The sequence below is a fragment of the Macaca nemestrina genome, chromosome 10, assembly GCF_043159975.1.
Source record: "Macaca nemestrina isolate mMacNem1 chromosome 10, mMacNem.hap1, whole genome shotgun sequence".
Taxonomy (NCBI): Eukaryota; Metazoa; Chordata; class Mammalia; order Primates; family Cercopithecidae; genus Macaca; species Macaca nemestrina.
Genome location: NC_092134.1, coordinates 21,704,348 through 21,730,294, shown reverse-complemented (window position 1 = coordinate 21,730,294; position 25,947 = coordinate 21,704,348). Strand labels below are relative to the sequence as shown.

At 40.9% G+C, this 25,947-nt stretch overlaps 1 protein-coding gene and 1 non-coding gene across 20 annotated transcripts in view; both read right to left on the bottom strand.

The window, feature by feature from the left end:
• Positions 1-25,947, bottom strand: part of LOC105493406 (ataxin 2) — a 155,411-nt gene that overhangs the window by 100,284 nt on the left and 29,180 nt on the right. For 18 of the 19 annotated variants that reach the window (XM_071071074.1, XM_071071076.1, XM_024796463.2 and 15 more), the window contains 4 exons: positions 8,018-8,054; positions 6,282-6,341; positions 5,055-5,126; positions 4,423-4,573 (listed from right to left, as the gene is read on the bottom strand). In XM_071071074.1, the coding sequence (XP_070927175.1) occupies positions 4,423-4,573; positions 5,055-5,126; positions 6,282-6,341; positions 8,018-8,054 (320 nt within the window). Of the gene's footprint in view, positions 1-4,422; positions 4,574-5,054; positions 5,127-6,281; positions 6,342-8,017; positions 8,055-10,667; positions 11,265-25,947 lie in introns of those variants that run through there. The other variant, XM_071071083.1, reaches the window with a different exon arrangement.
• On the bottom strand, positions 18,548-18,610 carry LOC139356942 (U7 small nuclear RNA). The gene has a single exon (XR_011609481.1). It is a non-coding gene; the product is annotated as a U7 small nuclear RNA (small nuclear RNA).

Genomic DNA, 25,947 nt, shown 5'->3' with positions numbered 1-25,947 from the left:
ATCGCTTGAACCCGGGAGGCGGAGGTTGCAGTGGGCCAAGATCATGCCACTGTACCCACCCTAGGCAACAGAGCAAGACTCCGTCTCAAAACAAACAACTGAGATAAACAACAAACCACATAACTTATGTCACTGCAGTATAATGTTAAGAACATGAGTTAGAGTGGAAAAGCTAGATTTGTGTCCTCACTTTAGCAAGTTTCCTAAATATGCCTCTGTTTCCTCATTTATGATGTGGATAATAGCTGTACCTGCTACGGAAACAAGTTGTGATGATTACGTGAACAAGTGTAGGCAAATCTGTTAGCACAGAGTCTGGCACATAGAATATGCACTCAAATTGTAGTAATATTATCAACCTTAAGAATCTGACAGCACTATTACAGAAGAGAATTATAAGATAAAAGCTCAGAAACGAAATCAATTCCTAACTTTTAGGAAACTACAATGTCATATTAGTATACTCTAATCATTCACCCACTTCTATTATAAAAAACACTCAATCCATCTATCCATTCAAGATGTAGAAAAGTACTACCAAATGATAACAGCAGAGACTATTTCAGGCAGTTGCCGATTCTGAGACAGAAAGGGGACTGTGAGGCAAGAAAAAAAAGCACAAATTCTTTTTTTATTCTGTTGCCTGGGCTGGAGTGCAGTGGCACGATCTCACAATCTCTGCCTCCCAGGTTCAAGCAATTCTTCTGCCACAGCCTGCCCCTGAGTAGCTGGGATTATAGACATGTGCCATCATGCCCAGCTAATTTTTTAATTTTTTAGTAGAGATGGGGTTTCACCACATTGGCCAGGCTGGTCTTGAACTCCTGACCTCAAATGATCTGCCCACCTTGGCCTCCCAAAGTGAGATTACAGGCGTGAGCCACCGCACCTGGCCTAGAAAGCACAAATTCTCAAGGCCACAGAACAGAGCCACTCCTGGGATCTCATCACATGAAGGCCATAGCTCACACCCTTGACTGCCCAGAGCCTCACCCAGGCTAATTATAATTAAACCAAGATCTTTAGAAGTGAAAACATTTTTAAAAACTCCCCGCGTGACTAAACGTGAACCCAGCATTAAGAAGCATTGATTAAGCCATACCTTCCTTTACTTTGGGAGTAATCTGAGTAAGTCTCTAACACAAAATAATAAAAATCCAGATGCAGTACTAAATGCCTTAATTTTGTTATTAATGAAACCATGCAGCCTGGCCAACATGGCAAAACCCTGTCTGTACTAAGAACACACACACACACAAAAATTAGCAGGGCGTGGTGGCATGTGCCTATAATCCCAGCTACTTGGGAGGCTGAGGCAGGAGAATCGCTTAAACCCAGGAGGCAGAGGTTGCAGTGAGCCGAGATTGCGCCACTGCAACAGAATAAGATTCCATCTCGAAAAAAAAAAAGAGAGAGAGAGAAAATCATGCCAATTAATAACTCTAAAATAGATTTATCCATACTGATTGTACTTCCAAATTAATACTTTTCTTCTTTTATAGAAGAGAGCAATTTCTGCCTGGATAGTCTTAACTTAGCTTAAGAGACCTGAAAAGTCCTAAACACATGACTTAATATTATTTTCAGGATACTATACACTGGACACAACTGTATAATTCACTAAAGCACTCTAAGTTTTGAAATAAGATACCTGGCCAGGCGTGGTGGTTCACACCTGTAATCCCAGCACTTTGGGAGGCCAAGGCAGGTGGATCTCGAGGTCAGGAGTTCAAGACCAGCCTGGCCAACATAGTGAAACCCCCTCTCTATTAAAAATACAAAAATTAGCCAGGCACAGTGGCACACACCTCTAGTACCAGCTACTTGGGAGGCTGAGGCAGGAGAATCGCTTGAACCTGGGAGGTGGAGGTTGTGGTGAGTTGAGATTAGGCTACTGCACTCCAGCCTAGGCAACAGAGCGAAACTCCATCTCAAAAAAAAGAAAAGAAAAGAAAGAAAGAAAAGAAGAAATAAAATACCTGAAATTACTCCAATAGTAGATGTCCTCATCAAGAAAACTAATTCTGTAATATATAGCAAAATATACCCATCCCCTTATGAGTATAGTGAGATTTTCAAAGTTGTCACTCTGATCTGTATTTTCTTGCCTTTCTATAATGAACTAAAATTATCTGAGAAATAAAGACATAAAGTAATAAAAATTTAATGACATTAATTTTGAAGAGGAGCAAGGAATGGACCATCACAAACATCTCAAAGTAATATTCAGTCTTCCACATTTGGGAAATGCCAATTCATCATAAAAACAAAAAGACAATGCATACTGTAAATGGCTATTAAATGACCTGATACCCAACAGAGTAAGGAACCTTTTTTTTTGTTGTGGCCAATACTCTTTCTAGAGTGTTATGTATTAAATTCAACTAAAATTTTATCTTCCAAAATCAATTTTTGAATTTATAACAGTGGAATATTTCAATAGTATAAGTATAAATAATTTAGTACTCATAGGCATAAACAAAAATCAACTCCAAAGGTAGCTGCTAAAAAAAGACTTGTTTATTTGTATAGGATGCTGAAGGCCTCTTAAAACAAAGAGTTGTGAATCAAAGACAAGGACATTTGAGAAGATTCAAAAACAGAACACTGTGCTTTCATCAGCATATCAAGACAGTTAAAGAATACCCAGTACTGTTAGCCTCTGAAAAAGCAAGCCAAGAGAAAGACTCCTAAGTCTAAGAAAAAGAATCCTGGTATATTATTATTTCCATGTAACAGTGTAGAAGAATCAGCCCAACAAAAAACAGCTCTTGGTATAGATTTGAATACTGAAAATCAAATTGCACTGAATTACAATTTACAACAGAATTACATATTTCACTACAGAATTTGGCATATACAAATAAATAAAAGAATTTTAGAACCGGCTGGGCGCAGTGGCTCATGCCTGTAATTCCAGCACTTTGGAAGGCCGAGACGGGCGGATCATGAGGTCAAGCGATCGAGACCATCCTGGCCAACATGGTGAAACCCCGTCTCTAAAAAAAATACAAAAATTAGCTTGGTGTGGTGGCACACTCCTGTAGTCCCAACTACTCAGGAGGTTGAGGCAGAAGAATCGCTTGAACCCGGGAGGCAGAGATTGCAGTGAGCTGAGATCGCGCCACTGCACTCCAACCTGGGGACAGAGCAAGACTCCGTCTCAAAAAAAAAAAAAGAATTTGAGAACCAAGTTCAGGATTGCCCAGAAGTGCCTTGCAATATGTTACTGAACATTCAATAATGCTCTGCAAATGAGTAACAGGAATTCCCACTTTGTTCGTCAATGGACACTTAAAAAAGAGACTAAATTTTTAATATAACCACATAATCGCTTTTAAATTCTCAAAATCTTGCCTCATATTCTATTTTTTAAATATACATGTTCTACTTCTTTACCCTTTTTCATTTTCATTAGACAACTGTTTTCTACCAGCCGTTCTCTACCTTTCTTCCTTAGCCCTATGCTTTGATTTCTTTCCAGATTTGCCACATGCCCACTTATAAACGAAAGCATTGTAGGACAAATGGGACAAAAAATTTTCAGTTGAATATAATCAGTAGCATTCTTGACCACAAAACTGTAGAAAATGCTTTACAAACTAATTTTTTAAGAGATCACAAAAACTCTATTTTTCTCTAAAGTACTAAAAGTTTTTCCAACAAAAATGCATTAAAATTCCCATTTTTCGGCCGGGCACAGTGGCTCAAGCCTGTAATCCCAGCACTTTGGGAGGCTGAGACGGGCGGATCACGAGGTCAGGAGATCGAGACCATCCTGGCTAACACGGTGAAACCCTGTCTCTACTAAAAAATACAAAAAACTAGCCGGGCGAGGTGGTGGGCGCCTGTAGTCCCAGCTACTCGGGAGGCTGAGGCAGGAGAATGGCATGAACCCAAGAGACGGAGCTTGCAGTGAGCTGAGATCCGGCCACTGCACTCCAGCCTGGGCGACAGAGCAAGACTCCGTCTCAAAAAAAAAAAAAAAAATCCCATTTTTCTAAAAAATTGCCTTACTTGGGTTATTCCAGAAAGCAGATATTTCTTTTTTCTTTTTTTTTGAAACGGAGTCTCACTCTGTCACCCAGGCTGGAATGCAGTGGTGTGATATCAGCTCACTACAACCTCTGCCTCCTGGGTTCAAGCAATTCTGTCTCAGCCTCCCTAGAAGCTAGGACTACAGGTGCACGCTACCACTCCCGGCTAATTTTTATATTTTTAGTATGTTGGCCAGGCTGGTCTTGAACTCCTGACCTCAGGTGATCCACCTGCCTCAGCCTCCCTAAGTGCTGAGATTACAGGAATGAGCCACCATACCCGGCCCAGATATTTCTTTTAAAAAAGTTTGTAACAGCACTGTAGAAATCTATGCTTGAATAAATTTAGTAAACCATGAGGCATATTTAGGAAATCAAAACCCACCTCTTTTTGCATAACTGGAGTCCATATCTTTAAACTGTACCACAACAAAGTCTGAACATTTGAACAAGATACTCTCCATTATTTCTTCACGTTTTGGCCCCGAACTGGATTCTGTACTTTTCTCATGTGCGGCATCAAGTACCAAATCACACTAAAATGAAAAACACAAGTAAGTATTCAAAACATTTACAAAATAACATTTGTTAGGAATTCTTTAGCTCATCAAGGTACCAGTTCTTATATGCCTTTGACAAAAATAATCTCAAGAGAACCTGATAATCACATCCTTTTTCCAACGAATATGATTTATTATCCATCATTTAAAAAATCCTCACTTCTAAATGTTTTTTGTTGCTATGGTTTGTCTTAAGTACATTAATAATAATTTTTTAAGAGGAAAAAATAAACCACTACATCCCTCTATTAGTTCACAATGCTTAAAAGTGATTGAAATATTTTAATAAGCACACACATCAAGAAGTCTTTCTGATTACACAAACCAGTCTATAAAATAATCAGTATTTGAAACTGAGGAGTAAAATCATTCAAAGTGGCTTTAAAAACTAGGTAAAGCACTGACTATGAATATGTTCTTTTACTTTGTAAGAAAAAGAAAAAAAAGTAAAAATTACCTTCGGACTGTAGGTTTTAAAAACTCCTTCATATATACCTCCATTTTTCACTTGTACTTCACATTTGGAGCCCTAAAAACATATAATTAATTTATCAAAGAAACAGTATATTATCTGGTCACCAGGGATAATTGTTTTCATTTTACTTTTTATACCTCATCAGGCTTCCTTCAATATTAGGTATTCACTAACAAAACAATACAAAAATTTCAAAACATTAACAATACACTGAACTCTCAAAATTCTTCAGGAGGCTCTACTCAGAGCTTGCAGTACGAATTTTAATACTGAAGGCAAACATGTCTGACCCCAGCTATTTTGACAAAATAATGTACAAAAGACAATCAACTACTAATACTATTTTACACACACCGCAGGGTTAACAAGAATACAGTTGTCTGTTGTTATTGGTAAGGGAATGGTTCCAGGACCTCCTTCAGATACCGAATTACATTATACTTAAGTCACTTACATAAAATGTAATAGTATTTGCATATAACTAAGCACATTCTCCCAAATACTTTATCCCTATATTACTTACAATATCTAATATAATATAAATGATATGTAAATTGTCATACTGTATTGTTTTGGGAATAATGACAAGAAAAACGTCTGTACATCTTTGGTTCAGATGCGACCTTGCATCTTTTTTCTCAAAAAAAGAAAAAAAATTTATTTATTTTTTTTTTTTTGAGAAGGAATCTGGCACTGTTGCTCAGGCTGAGTGCAGGGGCATGATCTTAGCTCACTGAAACCTCCACCTCCCAGGCTCAAACAATCCTCCCACGTCAGCCTCCCAAGTCACAGGGACTACAGGCACGCACCACCAAGCTCGGCTAGTTTTTTTACTTTTTGTAGAGACGGAGTTCTGCCGTGTTGCCCAGGCTGGTCTTAAACTCCTGAGCTCAAGCGATCTGCCCACCTCGAACTCCCGAAGTGCTGGGATTATAGGCGTGAGTCACTGTGCCTGGCCTTTTTATCAAATATTTTTGATCCAAGGTTGGCTGAATTCATAAATATGGAACTCACAGATGCAGAGGACCAACTGTACTGTTACAATGATTAGACTGGATAAAGGGAGTTCTAACCTATTTCTCTAAATCATCCTGACTAAACATGATCTAAGCAATGTTACTTTGACAATCATTTATCCATATTTTAACTTCATGGAATTACTTTATTCTACCCCCAAGGCAGTTTATCCCCAATAATCTAATAACTTACAACAACTGATGTAAGTATATGAACCATCCTCATATTTGCATAGATTCCGTCAAAAGAAATCTGGAATATTAAAAAAAAAAAAAAAAAAAAAAGACTATTAGAAATTAGTACAAATTGAATCTCCCTTATCTAAAATGCTTGGGACCAGAAGTATTTCAAACTGTGGATTTTTTCGGATTTGGGGATACTGCATTATACTTAGTGCTTGAACATCCCTAATTCAAAATGTGAAATTCTAGAGCATTTCTGATTAGGGATATTCAGCCTGTATTTACACTTGCATATAAAGTTAATGTTTATTTTGTTGCAAAATGTTTAGTTAGGTTTATGATATCTTACGTGTATTAAAGGAAGATTCTGTTTATTTAATACTCTGCTTCTGTAGAGAACAGAATGAACAGAAGGTCAGGTTTTCAAGTGTTATCAGTCATACCAACTAACGATATTTTGACTAAACGTGATATAAAAAAGCAAAAGTCAACTTCCATAAAGGAGGAAGGACACAAACCATAAGGATGGAAGACAAATCAATGGTTGGAGAGAGAGGAGGGTTCACTAAAAAGTGATTTGAGGGATTTTGGTGGGCAATGAAACTGTTCTATTATCTTGATTGTGGTGGTAGTTACACTGATTGTATGGATTTGTTAAAACTCACAGAAATATACCCTAAGAAGGGTAAAGTATAAATAAACGGGGTAGGAAGCCAGGTCATACCTTCACAGAAAAACCCTGACTAGGTTCTCCCAGCATATCTGCATCAATGACAGTGCTTAAGTCTGATCAACCACACTATTCCATATTACTACTATATACGTGTGTATCTTCCTGACTCTTGTAAAACAATCTGTCTAATAAAGGCAACGTCTCAAAAATTTGTAATAGCTTCTCATTTATTTCTTCCATTACATGGAACCATCTGCCCTTTAGGTCCAGTTCAATTTCATTGGTAACATTCCAAAATTTAGGACCAGAAAGCCAAAGTAGAAAAATGAAAGCAGCAGAAAAAAAGCACATTAATTCAAAATAAAAAGCATAAAGAACTCTGCAGACTCCACTCTTGGTGTTCATAACATGTATCTTGGAGGTTTTTCACTTAGATTTGCACTTAGTCATTTAGAAAAGAACAAATGACTTGTTCTTATTATTACGCATGAAAAAAATACTATTTACAAATGATATGGTTTGGTTCTGTGTCCCCACCCAAATCTTATCTTGAATTGTAATAATTCTCATGTGTCAAGGGCAGGACCAGGTGGAGATAACTGAATCATGGGAGCAGTTTCCCCTATGCTGCTCTCATGATAGTGAGTTCTCAGGAGAGCTGATGGTTTTATAAGGGGCTTTCCCTGCTTTGCTCAGCACTTCTCTCTCTTCCCGCTATGTGAAGAAGGATGTGTTTGCTTCCCCTTCCACCATGATTGTAAGCTTCCTGAGGCCTCCCCAGCAATGCAGAGCATGAGTCAATTAAACCTCTTTCCTTTATAAGTTACCCAGTCTTGGGTATATCTTTATTAGCACTGTGAGAATGGACTAATACAACAAATAATTTTACATTTTATGAATAGAATCATTAAAAAAAAAAACACATGTAGGCTAATAATCATATACTTAAACAGTCAAGTTATCGGTGATAAAATTCAAGAGAAGGGAATTTTTTGCCTTGGCATTTGGTCTGTGGTTAGAGATCATGTTTTAGCTACTAATTTTCCCCAATAAGTAACATTAAAGTTACTCACCGTAGACTGAGGCAGTCCTTTGTTACTGTTTCGACCTCTGAAAAGATTAAATATTATTTTTATTAAATTCAACAGGCTAAATAAGCTGAAAAATATTTCCAAACTTAAAATATAATTCCATTCAAATAAAGGAGAGGCTATCTGCGGGAAGAGCTCACCTAATATTAAGTCTAAAGGTTACCTAAGGATGGCTCTACCTGTGCACTGCTTGCCTGGAGACCCAGAATGGGTAGGGGTCATAGAAGGAAGGAAACTAGAAATAATCAAACTTTATCAAAATCAAATAAATAAAGTAAAATAGCCTACTGGAAGAAAAAAACTAATGTTAAACGCAAATTAATAATAATCATAGCCAGGCATGGTGACATGCACCTCTAGTCCTAGCTACTCAGGAGGCTGAGGCAGGAACACCAGAGTCCAGGAGTTTGAGGCTGCAGTGGGCTATGATCATTCCACTGCAGTCTAGCCTGGGCAACAAAGCAAGACCCTGTCTCTAAATAATAATCTTTACTCCCAAAGTAGCCAATCACTGTTATAAAGAGCTACTCCGAAGCAAAATACAGATTATATTTTTGATTTAACTAACACAGATGACTGACACCAAGCCACTTCCCATATTTCTCCCCCATCTATAAAAGAGAAACAGGTCATATGGGCTGGGCACGGTGGCTCATGCCTGTAATCCCAGTACTTTGGGAGGCCAAGATGGGCAGATCACAAGGTCGGGAGTTCAAGACCATCCTGGCTAACACAGTGAAATCCCATCTTTACTAAAATTAAAAAATTAGCTGGGTATGGTGGCATGTGCCTGTAGTTCCAGCTACTAGGGAGGCTGAGGCAGAAGAATCACTTGAACCTGGGAGGCAGAGGTTGCAGTGAGCTGAGACCGCCCCATTGCACTCCAGCCTGGGTGACAGAGCAAGACTGTGTCTCAAAAAAAAAAAAAAAAAAAAACCCAAACAAGAAAAACAGGTCATATGATTACAGCCGCAGGGGGAAAAAAAAAAAAAAAACTGAAAATAAGCTAAATCATTCAAAGCACTTTCATTTCTAAATAATATGTGTCTATATGTGTGGATTGTTATAACAAGTGCCTTTCCTTGCCAACTCTCTCCCTCAGAAAAGATGCAGTACACAAAATTCGGCTGTCAAGTAAAGATGAACTCTATTTTTATGTGAATTACAGAATATAATACAACCTAAAGCTTATTCCACTGAAAAAGATTAGGGCCCTTAGAATAATTTAAAAACACCGTTAAAGTGAAATGTTACATTTCTCATAAACATTAGTCATGACAATAGGACTGGAATCTTGTTTTAATAAAATAATCACAGCACTCAAACCAAAATTCAAAACATTCAAGGAAAAGCACAATTCAGGGTCCAAAAAGTCTAGTAATATGACTGGTCCATTCCTAGAAGAGTACTCTAAACATTCTGAAGGCCAGTCCCAGCTTGGTCTCCAACTCTGTCACTTTCCTTACTTTCTTCTCTCATCCAGAAAACAATGACTTGAATCAAATGATATCTAGGATTCCTTTCATTTCTAACGTTCTAATTCTGTAACTGTTTGCCTCAAACATGGCACAGAGATAAACTTCTGAAGTCTAAGGAATACGACTAATAATTTATCTTTCATAGATCTCACTACAAAAAAAGACACCATACTAAGTACCTCACATGGAACATGTCTAATCTATCACCTCTACCTTACAGGTGAGGAAACTGAGCCTTACCAATCAAATATCTTGACCAAAATCATCCAATTCATGAGCAGTAGAGCTGGTATTTAAACCAGGTATATCTGATTCCATGTCTAAGTTTTTCATTTCTAGGTTATGCTGCCTCTTTGAAACTGTATCACAAGGAATAAACTACCTCATCTAACAGAAATTCTGTACTTTTTCAAACATCATTTGAATTCATGGCTTTAGTGGGGGGTAGCGGGTGGTTACTTATAGTCTGTACATGAAGGCAAAAATGCCTAAATCTTACTTAGAAGGATGATCTGGTATCCTGGTGGTTGCTGAGATGCCAAGTTACAAAACCTTGAACAAATGCCACGAACTGTCCTTAAATTCATATGGCCTCCCTACAAAGCTATGTAAAAGACTTAAAAACATAATCCCCTTTAAATAAGTCACATTGTTCTTTTTAGTGATTATGTGGTTACATCTTTAACTAATAAAAAGTAATTGTTTGACCATGGAGTTTACTCAACAGAACATATCATTCAACCAGGAAAGTATTATCATATAAAAAACAGTACAGAATACAGAAACCACTGATTTCCACTGATCTATGACATGGTTGGACACCCAAGAAGAATGTTAGCATATCGAAGCAGTATTCTCTGAAATCCATTAAAGTCTAAATTCTTGTTTCTTTTTGTATCCCTTCAAGTTATGCTTCACTTTTAATCTTTTCATTAATATCTCAAACCAAGTATTTTACTATTTAATAGAGAAACAAATACTGAATTGCAATAAAAAAAGGCCAAGAGCACATTTTAGACCTAAGTATATTTATGGTTAGATAGATCAAGTTTAACAAAACACTAATATCCAGGACTCTATGCTTTCAATAGTTGCCGAATATGAAATTCAAGTGTGACTTAAAATGTCAGTCAAATTAATATAAAGAAATTTACATGCTGAATGTGGTAGCTCATGCTTGTAATCCCAGGACTTTGGGAGGCTGAGGCAGGAGGATTACTTGAGTGCAGGAGTTTGAGATCAGTCTGGGCAACAAAGCAAGACCCCGTTTCTACAAAAAATAAAAAATTAGCCATGTGTGGTGGCACAAGCCTGTGGTCCCCGCTACTCGGTAGGGAGAGGTGGGAGGATCACTTGAGCCCAGGAGGTCAAGACTGCAGTGAGCTGTGATCATGCCACTGCACTCCAGCATGGGTGACAGAGCAAAACCCTGTCTCAAAAAATAAGTAACTAAATAATAATAATACAGAAGGGAGAAATCAATGGGGTTGTAAATCAAACAAGAATGGTATGAGCTCATAACTATTAAAGCTGGGTGATAGGTGTTCAGGGGTTCACTTTACCATTCTACTTTCAAACAATTTCCCTTAAAAAAAAAAAAGAAAAGAAAAAAAACCCACCTTCTGATGTGATACAATAGGATAGACCTAATCAAGTTTACGGATCTACTACCAGTTTACGAGAAACATTAAGATGGAAGGATATATTAACTGATACCATGAGGTTACTCACAGTTTAAATCCAGAATGTAGTAAATGCAACATAAAAAATGACAGTTTTTCTTTTTTTTTTTTTTTATTTTCTGAGATAGAGTCTCACTCTGTTGCCAGGCTGGAGTGCAGTAGCACAATTTGGCTCACTGCAACCTCCGCCTCCTGGGTTCAAGCGATTCTCCTGCCTCAGCCTCCAAGTAGCTAGGACTACAGGCGAGCGCCACCATGCCCAGATATTTTTGTATTTTTAGTAGAGACAGGGTTTCACCATGTTGGCCAGGATGGTCTCGATCTCTTAACCTTGTGGTCCACTCGTCTCAGCCTCCCAAAGTGCTGGGATTACAGGCATGAGCTACCACGCCCGGCCAAAGATGACAGTTTAACAAATAAATCGGCCGGGCGCGGTGGCTCAAGCCTGTAATCCCAGCACTTTGGGAGGCCGAGACAGGTGGATCACGAGGTCAGGAGATCGAGACTATCCTGGCTAACACGGTGAAACCCCGTCTCTACTAAAAATACAAAAAAAAAAACTAGCCGGGCGAGGTGGCGGGCGCCTGTAGTCCTAGCTACTCGGGAGGCTGAGGCAGGAGAATGGCGTGAACCCGGGAGGCGGAGCTTGCAGTGAGCTGAGATCTGGCCACTGCACTCCAGCCTGGGCGACAGAGCGAGACTCCGTCTCAAAAAAAAAAACAAATAACAAATAAATCACGTAGTACAAAAACACCATAGGAGGAGAACTTATAAATTTTAAAATACATATAAAAGCAATACATAAGCTGGGCGTCATGGCTCAGGCCTGTAATCCCAGCACTTTGGAAAGCCGAGGTGGGTGGATCACAAGGTCAGGAGTTTGAGACCAGCCTGACCAACATGGTGAAACCCTGTTTCTACTAAAAACACAAAAATTAGCTGGGCGTGGTGGCACGCACCTGTAATCCCAGATACTTGGGGAGGCTGAGACAGGAGAATCACTTTAACCTGGGAAGTGGAGGTTCCAGTGAGCCAAGATTAGGCCACTGAACTCCAGCCTGGGCGACAGAGCGAGACTCCATCTCAAAAAAAAAAAAAAACTTAATGCGCTTAAAATTGTTGAAATGGTGTATTACATATATTGTACCAAAATTTAGGAGAAAAAAACTCAGAATCTCTTCCCAAAGAAATTTCATTTGCAACAAGGTATGAAAGAGTTCATGATGCTTTCAAAGGCACTTGGTAGGAGGAGATTGGTAGAATCACTGGAGATAAGTGCTAAATTGTAGCTTGCCAAAACTAGGGAAAGAGAGCTGGGAGGACTCCTCCGTGGATCAGAACAAATTTAAAACACTGATCTCAGAAACTATCCCTTCAAAGAAGCTAAAATTTGATCAGATCAGTCTGTGGAGCAGTTTATGCCCCAAAGCATCACTGAAAAACAATGCAGGCCCTCCACATCTGAGGATCTCACACCCTCAGATTCAACCACTCGAGATGAAAAACACTTAAAAATAAATACGATAAAAACAAACACATAAAAAATATATAACAACTATTTACCTAGTATTTACACCATATTAGGTACTACAAGTAATCTAGAAATGACAAAGTATACAGGAGGATGTGCACAGGTATATGCAAATACTGTGCCATTTTATGAGGGACTAGAGCATCCATAAATTTTTATATCCAACAGGGGGGTCCTGGGACCAATCCCCCAAGGACACCAAGAAATGACTCTATAGCATCATCTAGTAATTAGTGTAGCTTAACAGCTGGGTACAGTCGGGAAAAGAGACAAAGCCATGCCAAAATCACTGTGATTCCAGAATGATGGTAGGCATACCCAAGGCTGCATCCCAAGAAAAGCAGCATCAGACGCGTCACACTGTACGGGGAGGGAAGAAGGATAGAACACTAAAATCATTCAGCCAGTCATTAGACAAATAAGCAAATAACAGTAACAACCACCCCCCCCCCAACCATAGGCTAATGAGGACCAGTATCCAGAGTTACTACATTATTCAAGATGTCCAGTTTTCAACAAAAAATGACAAGACAAGCTAAGACACAGGAAAGTATAACCCCACCCACTGGAAAAAAAAGTAGGCAATAGAAATTGTTTGTATAACCAGATGTCTGATTTAGTAAGAACTTCAAAAGTGGTCACTATAAACAGGTTTAAAGAACGAAAGAAAACCATAATTAATGCAGTAAAAGAAGGTATGATTGGCCAGGCACAGTGATTCATGCCTGTAATCCCAGCACGCTGGAAGGTCAAGGTGGGCTGATCACAAGGTCAGGAGATCGAGACCATCTTGGCTAACACGGTGAAACCCAGTCTCTACTAAAAATACAAAAATTAGCTGGGTGTGGTGACATGCACCTGTTGTCCCAGCTACTTGGGAGGCTGAGGCAGGAGAATCACTTGAATCCACGAAGCAGAGGTTGCAGTGAGCCAAGATCCAGCCTGGATGACAGAGCAAGACTCCATCCAAAAAAAAAAAAAAAAGATATGATTATCATATTGCATCAAATAAAGAATATTAATAAAGAGAAATTATTTTAAAGAAACCAAATGGAAGTCAAGTTGAAAATACAGTAACTAAAATGAAAAATTCACTAGAGAACTAAACAGATTTGAACTGACGAAATAACAATTTTGCAGACTGAGACAGATTATGCAATCCAAAGAACAGAGGGAATAAAGTATGAATAAAAATGAACAGTCTCGGTCGGGTGCAGAGGCTCACGCCTGTAATCCTAGCACCTTGGGAGGCCAAGACGGGTGGATCACGAGGTCAGGAGATGGAGACCATCCTGGCTAACACGGTGAAACCTCATCTCTACTAAAAACACAAAAACAAAATTAGCCAGGCGTGGTGGTGGGCACCTGTAGCCCCAGCTACTTGGGAGGCTAAGGCAGGAGAATGGTGTGAAAACAGGAAGCGGAGCTTGCAGTGAGTGAGTCGAGATCACGCCACTGCACTCCAGCCTGGGCAACAGAGCGAGACTCTGCCTTCAAAGAAAAAAAAAAAAAGAACAGTCTCTGGCCGGGCATGGTGGCTCACGCCTTAATCCCAGCACTTTGGAAGGCCAAGGCAGGTGGATCACCTGAGGTCAGGAGTTCAAGACCACCCTGGCCAACATGTTGAAACTCCATCATTACTAAAAATACAAAAACTTAGCCAGGTGTGGTAGCAGACGCCTGTAATCCCAACTATTCGGGAGGCTGAGGCAGGAGAACTGTTGAACCCAGGAGGTGGAGGTTGCAGTGAGCCAAGGTCGTGCCACTGCACTCCAGCCTGGGCAACAGAGCGAGACTCTGCCTCAAAAGACAAAAAAAAAAAGAACAGTCTCTGGTCGGGCATGGTGGCTCATGCCTTAATCCCAGCACTTTGGGAGGCCAAGGCAGGTGGATCACCTGAGGTCAGGAGTTCAAGACCAGCCTGGCCAACATGCTGAAACTCCATCATTACTAAAAATACAAAAACAGCCAGGTGTGGTAGCGGACGCCTGTAATCCCAACTATTCGGGAGGCTGAGGCAGGAGAACTGTTGAACCCAGGAGGTGGAGGTTGCAGTGAGCCAAGGTCGTGCCACTGCACTCCAGCCTGGGCAACAAGAGCAAAACTCCATCTCAAAAAAAAAAAAAAAAAAAAAAAAAAAAAAAAAAATCATAAAAAATGCTACATTAGCAAATATTCACTTGGCCAGGCGCAGTGGCTCACATCTGTAATCCCAGCACTTCAAGAGGCCAAGGCAGGTGGATCACCTAAGGTCAGGAGTTCAAGACCAGCCTGGCCAACACGGCAAAACTCCATCTCTACTAAAACTACAAAAATTAGCCACGTATGGTGGCACATGTCTATAATCCCAGCTACTCAGGAGGCTGAGGCACAAGAATCACTTGAACTCAGAGGCAAAGATCATGCCACTGCATTGCAGGCTGGGCGACAGAGCAAGACTCCATTTTTGTTTTTGTTTTTGTTTTGAGACAGAATCTCCCTCTGTCGCTCAGGCTGGAGTGCAGTGCCGTGATCTCGACTCACTGCAACCTCCACCTCCAGTGTTCAAGCGATTCTCCTGCCTCAGCCTCCCAAGTAGCTGGGACTACAGGTGTATGCCACCACGCCCAGTTAATTTTTTGTATTTTTAGTAGAGACAAGGTTTCACCATGCTAGCCAGGATAGTCTCGATCTCCTGACCTTTTGATCCACCCACCTCAGTCTCCCAAAGTGCTGGGATTACAAGTGTAACCACCATGCCCGGCCTCCAGACTCCATCTTAAAAAAAAAAAAAAGAAAGAAAATATTCACTTGCCAGGTACAATGGCTCACGCCTGTAATGCCAACTAATCCAAAGACTGAGGCAGAAGGACCACTTGAGACTCAGAGTTCAAGACCATCCCGATCAACTTCGCAAGTCTCCATCTCTAACACAGTTTTAAAAAACAGTCAGGTGTTATGTGGGTGTCTGTAGTCCCAGCTACAGGTGGGAGGTTCACTTGAGCCTAGGAGTTTGAGGCTGCAGTGAACTATCATCATGCCACTGCACTCTAGCCTTGATGACAAAGGACTCTATCTCTTAAAAAAGAGAAAAAGGAGGCCTGGTGTGGTGGCTCACGCCTGTAATCCCAGCACTTTGGAAGGCTCAGGCGGGCGGATCACCTGAGGTCAGGAGTTCGAGACCAGCCTGACCAACATGGAGAAATCTCATCTCTACTAAAAATACACAATTAGCCGGGCGAGGTGGCACATGCTTGTAATCCCAGCTACTCAGGAGGCTGACGCAGAATTGCTTGAACCTGGTGGGGCAGAGGTTGCAATGAGCTGAGATTGCGCCACTGCACTCCAGCCTGGGCAATAAGAGGGAAACTCGTCTCAAAAAAAAAAAAAAAAATGTACACAGAGTGATGGAAGAAAGGGGCATCACCACTTGGTAACACCATAGTAAATAACTGTTTCAGGCAAAGTGTTCATAGACGCTAAATATAGTAAGGTAAAGTAGAAACAGAGTATTTATATAACCACAAAGTAACTCCCCACAAGATACTGATGAAATGACAAAGTGAAAAATAACTTTATAGTGAAGAAACTTCGTAGACACAACCCTAACCAAGTGATCAAAGTTAACAACCCCAGTAATGGGACAAATATATATAATGCACTTTCTGATATCATGCAATGAGAAAAACACACAAATCATTTCTGTTGTATTCCTGCCAAAAATAAATATCTGAATCTAATGATAAGGAAACCTAAAATAAACCCTAATTGAGAGACAGTCTACAAAATAACCTATAATCTTCAAAAGTGTCAAGTCATAAAAGACAAAGGAACTGCTATGGATTAAAGGAGACCAAAGATACACGATAACTGAAGGTAACAATCCTGGATTGGTTCTTGGACAGGGGGAGTAAATATATATATTCTACATATATATAGGTACATATATATATATAAAATACAGATATATAGAATACATATATATGTACACATAGCACATATACATATATGTAGAATATATGTATTTACTGGTTCTTGGACCAGAAAAAAATGTTGATTTGTTGACTGTTTTAAAGGACATTAGAAGAAAAGGTCTGTAAACAGCATAACAGTTTGACACATATTAATCTCCTTAAACTGTACTGTGGTTTTGAAATAGAATGCCCTTGTTATTAGGAAATACAATTTGAAGTATTTAGGGCTAAAGAAGCATCATGTCTCTCATATGTTTAATAAGGTAATTTTTATTTTATATTAAACCTTATATATACAAATACCAATACAGAGAAAACGTAAAGGTGAATATGGTAAAATGTTACTTGAAGAATGTAGGTGAAATATATGAGAATTATCTGTAGTATCTTTGCAATTTTTCTAAAAGTCTAAAATTATGTGTAAGCAAAATATTTTTAATTGGAAACTGTAAGTGATATGACTTGTTAACTCTACTTAGTGCACTGTCCAACACATTTTTTAAGTAATAATACTTAATCCTACTCAGCCTTGAAACTCAAATGCCATCTTTTCAGGAAGCCTTCCTTAGATTATCTCAATCAAATACACAATGCTGTTTTCAACTCTCCAGTTTAGATCTGTATTATAATTACCAGTGTATCTGTCATATGCCCACTACTCAGGACCATCACCTGACCGTATTATGCTTCTGTGAAAATCAGAAAATGATGCCTCTTCCAGGGGGTCATAGCCCCACATTAGGGAAAACAGTGTGGTTGGCAAGCAGTGTCTTTGTGAAAATTAAAAGGAGGCACCAGAAGCACATAGATATAGCCACAAAGGCACATTGTGTGGCCAAAGAAACAACTTGATTTCAACATCCATTTACACTTGGTCAGGAACTCTTGGACAAATGAAAACCTGAACAACCAAGCTTGGCGAAAGTATCTTTCTACCACTACCAAAATTAGCAGAGGAATCATGCCTCATATGATATACACTCAGTAAATATCCAATGAATTAACAGCCCAATCAGAACAGGGGAAAGAAAAAAAGAAGAAAGTTAAAAACTTTCCATTTCAGGCCAGGCGTGGTGGTTCACGCCTGTAATCCCAGCACTTTGGGAGGCTGAAGCGGGTGGATCACGAAGTCAGGAGATTGAGACCATCCTGGGTAACATAGTGAAACCCCGTCTCTACTAAAAAAACAAAAAATTAGCCGGGCGTGGTGGCAGATGCCTGTAGTCCCAGCTACTTGGGAGGCTGAGGTAGGAGAATGGCGTGAACCCAAGAGGCAGAGCTTGCAGTGAGCCGAGATCGTGCCACTGCACTCCAGCCTGGGTGACAGAGTGAGACTTCATCTCAAAAAAAACCCCACAACTTTCCATTTCAAAGCAATCAATCTTTAAGTCAGGGGTCAGGAAACTACAGCCCACAACCTGTTTTGGTCTGGCTTCTGGACTAAGAATGATTTTTAAGTTATTCAAGAGTTGCTTATGGTAAAAGGAATTTGAGGGGAAATGGGAAAAAAAATAGTAAGGATTGTTTAAAGAAAAAAGGATATGCAACAGAGAAGTTATATGGCCTTAAAGCCTAAAATACTTATTATCTGAGACTTTACATAAAAAGTTTGCCCATCCTTGCACTGAAGAAAAAAAAAAAAAAAGAAACCATAGCTGCAACAGCAACACAACAATTAAAAATCAAGCAGAGCCAGGTGCAGTAGTGCAGCCTGTAGTCTCAGCTACTCACAAGGCTCAGATGAAAGGATCGCTTGAGCCCAGGAATTAAAGGCCAGTCTGGGCAACATTACAAGACCCTTTTTTAAAAAAAAAGAAAGATAAAGTTGTTTATTATTTTACATGAATCAGTATTTACTACTTCTGCATGGGGGCATTTCTGGTAAAGACTGGAAAACCTGCTAGACAAACTCTGTAAGAGCTGTAACACTCTAGTACTTCTTTTCTCTTTTGTAGAGACGGGGTCGCACTACATTGCCCAAGCTGGTCTCCAGCTCCTGAACTCAAGTGATCCTCCTACCTCAGCCTCCCAAAGTGCTGGGATTACAGGCATGAGCCACCATGCCTAGCCTCCAGTATTTACTTCTAAAATAAACTGCTGGATAGCATTAAATTATTTTCATGGAAATTTTATGCACACACAAGAAAGAAATGTCATGAAAGTCCCCATGTTCTCATTTAAGTAATGCTTCATGGCCGGGCACGGTGGCTCAAGCCTGTAATCCCAGCACTTTGGGAGGCCGAGAAGGGCGGATCACAAGGTTAGGAGATCGACACCATCCTGGCTAACAGGGTGAAACCCCGTCTCTACTAAAAAATACAGAAAGCTAGCCGGGCGAGGTGGCGGGCGCCTGTAGTCTCAGCTACTCGGGAGGCTGAGGCAGGAGAATGGCGTGAACCCGGGAGGCGGAGCTTGCAGTGAGCTGAGATCCTGCCACTGCACTCCAGCCTGGGCGACAGAGCGAGACTCCGTCTCAAAAAAAAAAAAAAAGTAATGCTTCATATTAAAATTTGAGGTTGATCCACCTACTGAAGAAAAAACGGTATTTTACTAGTGTACATATGATGGCAATACATGCACACCTCATTTTATTCTACTTTGCTTTATTGAAATTCACAGATGCTGCATTTTTGACAAGCTGAAAGTCTGTGGAAACCTAGAGTCGGGCAAGTCCATTAGTGCCGTATTTCCAGTAACATGTGCCTTCTTTGCGACTGTGCCACATTTTCATAAATCTCACAATATTATCAAACTTTGCCCAATTGTAATACTTTACAATTGTACCTGTTAGAATACAGATTGTATTTTACAATAATTGTAAATAATAATTTACAATTATTATTGTATCTGTTATAGTAATCTCTAATCTGCAATCAGTAATCGTTGACATTACCCTGATTTGTTTTAAGGCACCACAAACTGTCCATATAAGACAGCATTCTTAATAAATGCTGTGTGTTCGAGGTCAGGAGATCGAGACCATCCTGGCTAACACGGTGAAACCCCATCTCTACGAAAAAATACAAAAAACTAGCCGGGCGAGGTGGCGGGCGCCTGTAGTCCCAGCTACTCAGGAGGCTGAGGCAGGAGAATGGCGTAAACCCGGGAGGTGGAGCTTGCAGTGAGCTGAGATCCGGCCACTGCACCCCAGCCTGGGCGACAGAGCAAGACTCCGTCTCAAAAAAAAATAATAAAAAATAAAAAAATAAATGCTGTGTGTTATGACTACTCCACGAACCAGCAGTCAGCTTGTCTCTCTCCTTTCTCCTCATGCCTCTCTATTCCCTGAGACACAACAATATTGAAATTAGGTCAATTAGGCCAGGCGTAGTGGCTCACACATATAATCCCAGCACTTTGGGAGGCCAAGGCAGGTGGATCACTTGAGGCCAGGAGTTCAAGACCAGCCTGGCCCACATCGTGAAACTCCATCTCTACTAAAAATACAAAAATTAGCCAGAAGTGGTGGTGGGCGCCTGTAATCCCAGCTACTCCCAAGTCACTTGAGCCCAAGAGGCGGAGGTTGCAGTGAGCTGAGATCATGCCACTGCACTCCAGCATGGACAACAGAGAGTGAGATGCTGCCTCAAAAAGAAGGGGAGGGGGCTGGGCGTGGTGGCTCACACCTGTAATCCCAGCACTTTGGGAGGCCGAGGCGGGCGGATCACGAGGTCAGGAGATCGAGACCACCCTGGCTAACAGAGTGAAACCCCGTCTCTACTAAAAATACAAAAACTTAGCTGGGCATGGTGGCGGGCACCTGTAGTCCCAGCTACTCGGGAGGCTGAGGCAGAAGAATGGTGTGAACCCGGGAGGCAGAGCTTACAGTTAGCTGAGATGGCGTCACTGCACTCCAGCCTGGGGGACAGAGCGAGACTCCGTCTCAAAAAAAGGGGGGTGGAGGGGAGGAGAGAAAGAGAGAAAGAGAGACAGAGAGAGAGAGGGACAGAAAGAGAGAGGGAGAAAGAGAAAGAGAGAAAGACAGAAAGATATTCTGTAAGGTTACTGTTGCCATTCATAGTCATTCTCTGATGGATCTGGGCAAAATAAATTGAAAACTTTCTGAAAAGTATTCACCATTCTAGATGCCATGGAAAATGCCATCCATGAGCATGGGAGGAAGTTAAAACATCAATATTAGCGGAGTTTTAGAGGAAATTGTTTGTTTGTTTGTTTTTTTAAAGGTGGAGTTTCGCTCCTGTTGCCCAGGCTGGAGTGCAACCTCTGCCTCTCAGGTTTAAGCGATTCTCCTGCCTCAGTCTCCCGAGTAGCTGGGATTATAGGTTCCCGCCACCATGCCTGCCTAATTTTTGTATTCTTAGTAGAGACGGGGTTTCACGACGTTTGTCAGACTGGTCTTGAACTCCTAACTTCAGCTGATCTGCCCTCCTTGGCCTCCCAAAGTACTGGGATTACAGGCGTGAGCCACTGTGCCCAGCCAGGAAATTGCTTATAATCCTCATGAATGATTTTGCAGGGTTCAAGACGTCAGTAGAGCAAGTAACCGCAGATGTGGTAAAAAAAAAAAAAAAAAGCAAGAGAACTAAAATTAGAAGTGGGGTCAGAAGATATAACTGAATTGCTGCAATTTCATGATAAAACTTGAATAGATGAGGAGTTGCTTCTTATGGATAAGCAAAGAAAGTGGTTTCTTAAGATGGAATCTATACCTGTTGAAGCTGCTGTGAGCACTGTTGAAATGACAACAAGATTATTAACATTCCAGAAACAGGCCAGGTGCGGTGGCTCACGCTTGTAATCCCAGCACTTCAGGAGGTTGGGGCAGGCAAATCACGAAGTCAGGAGTTCAAGACCAGCTTCACCAATATGGTGAAACCCCATTTCTACTAAAAATACAAAAATTAGCCTGGCATGGTGGCATGTGCCTGTAGTCCCAGCTACTCAGGAGGCTGAGGCAGGAGAATCACTTGAACCCAGAAGGCAGAGGTTGCAGTAAGCTGAGATTTCGCGATTGCACTCCAGCCTGGGAGACAGAGCGAGACCCCATCTCAAAAAAAAAAAAAAAAAAAAAGAACTTGAGGTCAGGAATTCAAGACCAGCCTGGCCAACATGGTGAAACCCCATCTCTACTAAAAAGACAAAAATTAGCTGGGTATGATGGCGTGCACTCGTGGCTCCAGCTACTCAAGAGGCTGACACAGGAGAATCGCTTGAACTTGGGAGGCAGAGGTTGCAGTGCGCCGAGATTGTGCCATTGCACTCTAGCCTAGGCAACAGACTCTGTCTCAAAAAATAAACGTACATTTTCATATGTTTGTCTGTCTTATTCACTGTGTTAATTAACAAGCAAAACAATATATACAAACAATCTAATGCATCCTGATAACTGACAAAGATTAAATAATCTAAGAATAAAATTACCTTCCATTATTGTTTCAACAACTGGGGGAGGCCAGACGTAGTGGTTCACACCTGTAATTCCAGCACTTTGGGAGGCTAAGGCAGGTGGATTGCCTGAGGTCAGGAGTTCAAGACCAGCCTTGCCAACATGATGAAATCCCCTCTCTACTAAAAATACAAAAATTAGCCGGGCGTGGTGGCACACGCATGTAATCCCAGCTACTTGGGAGGCTGAGGCAGGACAATCGCTTGAACCCGGGAGGCGGAGGTTGCTGTAAGCCAATATCATGACAATGTACTCCAGCCTGAGTGACACGGCAAGACTCCGTCTCAAAAAAAAACCAAACAAAAAAAAAATTGGGGGGAAAAAACGCAATTTCTACTGGTACTGTCACCATACAATATAAGTATAGAGCTTCATGTCTTTTTATTTTTCACCATTCTGCTCATCCATCACCATTTTTCAACACTACTCCTCTATATGTCCTTCAGTAGTTTCTAATGCTATTTCAACAAGGTCTGGGTAACAGATTTTTTTATATAATCAAAATATTTCATTGATCCAGGTTTCTAGAATCACACTGGTTGTATAGAAGTAACTAATTTTCTTTGGCATAAGGGTACTACATACCTCTAACCCCCTTCCAGTAAAACTGTAAGAATGCTCTTCCCTCCAGCTATTCACACGGCTGCCCCTTTCTTGTTAGTTACCAACTTAAATGTCACCTCCTGAGAGAGGCCTTCTCAAACTATCCCATCTACAGCAGCTCCCCAACTACTATTATGTCTACCTGTTTTAATACTTAAGTAACTAATATTTAGTACATCAATTAGACAATTAACTAAAATCTAGAAATCAAGTTCCACCTCTCAAGGTTAACTCACTTAGGTGAGTCATTTTGTTCTTCCCATTTCAGGCTTTTTGTTGTTGCTGTTTAAATTATTATTAGAAAGGGAAATCCTATACCACTTATTGAATATTTTCTCCCTAAAAAGATGAGTCAAATGAAGTGGCAGCAGGGGGTGGGCCATGACAACCCAAACATAGTAAAGCTAGAGGTTTTTTGTTTTTTTGGTTTTTTTTAAGCAAACTGAGGTGGGAAGGCAACTCTAAATTCACACAGAACTGCCAGATTATAATCATTTAGGATCATTGTTTCAAAACAATTACCATTCACACAAGAACTAATATCAGCATTAATTGCTTGGGTTCAAATTCCGACCCCATCACTTCTCAGCTCTGTGGCCTTAATCCTGTGACTTCAGCTCTCCGTGTTTCAATTTCAACATCTACGAAATGAAGATAAAAATAGTACCTTCTCAAAAGAAAAAAAAATAGTATCTTCTCATAAGGTTGTGGAAATTAAGTAATATTCCATACAGACAGCATAGCTTAAAACAGTGACTGGTACGTTAAGTGCTTAATAACTGCTAGCTAATATAATTATTTTCCTCATATTCCAGCATAAACTAGAGTAGTAAAGGAGAAAAAAAGGCCAGTTGCAGTGGCTCACACCTGCAATCCCTCTGGGAGGTCAAGTTGAGTCCAGGAGTTTAAGACCAGCCTGGGCAACATGGCGAAACCTCGTCTCTACAGAAAAATTTAAAAATTAGGCAGATGTGGTGGATCATGCCTACAGTCCCAGTTATTTGGGAGCTGAGGTGGGAGGATCACTAAGCCCAGAATGTCGAGGCTACAGTGAACCAGGATCACACCACTGAACTCCAGCCTGAGTGACGGAGCAAGACCCTGTCTTAAAACACCACCACCACCACCACCCACACCCTCTTTATATGAAGTTTTACCCCTTCAGTGCCTTTACCCCTTGAGTCCCTCTAGAGAAAGGGATAAGAGGCTTAGTCATGAAGCCATGAACAATTAGATCTACCTAGACACACCAAAAAATCCAAACAACTCCAGTAGAAAAGGATCTTAGGGCTCTAGTCCCATGCTGTCCAACAGAACTTTGTGCAATGATGAAAATGTCCTATGTCATGTTCTCCAATATTGTAGCCATTAGGCATATGTGGCAGCTAAGCACTTGAAATGTGGCTAGTATGGCTGAGGAACTGAAATATTTAAATTTTACTCAACATAATTTTAAATTTAAAGAACCATGTGTGGAAGTAGCCACAGTACTGGACAGTGCCCATTCCCATCTTCTCAAGTTCTCCAGATAGCAAGCCACCCACCTTCCACGGCATTCATATCACCTCTGACTTACGCACCAACAATGCTTCCTGACAGGAAACTCAAGTCTCTCCCAATGATCTACCCATTGCTCATAAATGTATCCCTTCCTGGAGGCCACAAAACAATTGTATTCCCCTTCAAAAGACTATCAGTGGAGGAGAGGAGAGTATAGCTGACACAAGGTTGGCCATTTACTGATAATTGCTAAAGCTGAGTGACAGGTACATAAGATTCATCCAACTGTTCTCTTTTTATTTTTTTTATTATTATTTTTTTTTGAGACGGAGTCTCGCTCTGTCGCCCAGGCTGGGGTGCAGTGGCCGGATCTCAGCTCACTGCAAGCTCCGCCTCCCGGGTTTACGCCATTCTCCTGCCTCAGCCTCCCGTGTAGCTGGGACTACAGGCGCCCGCCACCACGCCCGGCTAGTTTTTGTTGTATTTTTTAGTAGAGACGGGGTTTCACCGTGTTAGCCAGGATGGTCGCGATCTCCTGACCTTGTGATCCGCCCGTCTCGGCCTCCCAAAGTGCTGGGATTACAGGCGTGAGCCACCGCGCCCGGCCTGTTCTCTTTTTAAATACATTGAAATTTTATATTTTAAAAACCTTATTAGTGTTTACTTCAAGCTCATTTCATTTTCTAACTGAAACATATTCTTTCAAATTTGTTTCCTTACTTTCAGTGAGGACCCCCTCCAATTCTTTTATCACACTATGAACCAAATTTTTTCTACATACACCAAGTATATAGCATCCCCGTGGTTTAGCACAAACTCTTCCCTGCCTGAACTTCCTCCTCTCTTACATGGCCTCACTGAAAACTGCTTATCATCCTTGAAGATCCTTCTCAACTCTCACCATTTTGAAGCCCTTTTTCTTCACTGCCCACCCATGGCAGTCCCCTCCCAGTGCTACCAGTTTAAACTATCTGCACGCCTGCCTTCTCTACATTGGGTAACCTGGAAGCACAGATAATGTTTTATTCATCTTTGTCTCTGTACTAGTCTGACAGCGTCAACTGTGTAATGAATTAATGAATATACAAACTCAATGAAATGCTAAACTGCATCCATTCATACTGTACTACCCCAAGCCCATCAATACCACTTTTCAACCTTAACTTGCTGGTGTAGTTACTACTGGTTTCCAAACACGCTAATAAGGACAGCTAAAAGTTACTGAGCACTTATTATTTGCCAGACACTGATTTAAGCGTGTTACACGTTTAATTCATTTAATCCTCTTCCATCCCCTTTTTACAGGGGAAGAAACTTAAGCTAAGTGAAAATAACTCGCCTTACATCACCAAATATGAAGCAGCAGGGATGCGAATACTAGTTGTAAAGTCCCTGCTCCTTGGCCGGGCGCGGTGGCTCACGCCTGTAATCCCAGCACTTTGGGAGGCCAAGGCGGGTGGATCACAAGGTCAGGAGATCGAGACCATCCTGGCTAACACTGTGAAACCCCGTCTCTACTAAAAATGCAAAAAATTAGCCGGGCGAGGCGGCGGGCGCCTGTAGTCCCAGCTACTCGGGAGGCTGAGGCAGGAGAATGGCGTGAACCCGGGAGGCGGAGCTTGCAGTGAGCCGAGATCGCGCCACTGCACTCCAGCCTGGGCGACAGAGCGAGACTCCGTCTCAAAAAAAAAAAAAAAAGTCCCTGCTCCTGTGTACAATAAAGAAGTCAAATCATAACGATCTCAAACACAAGCTTCC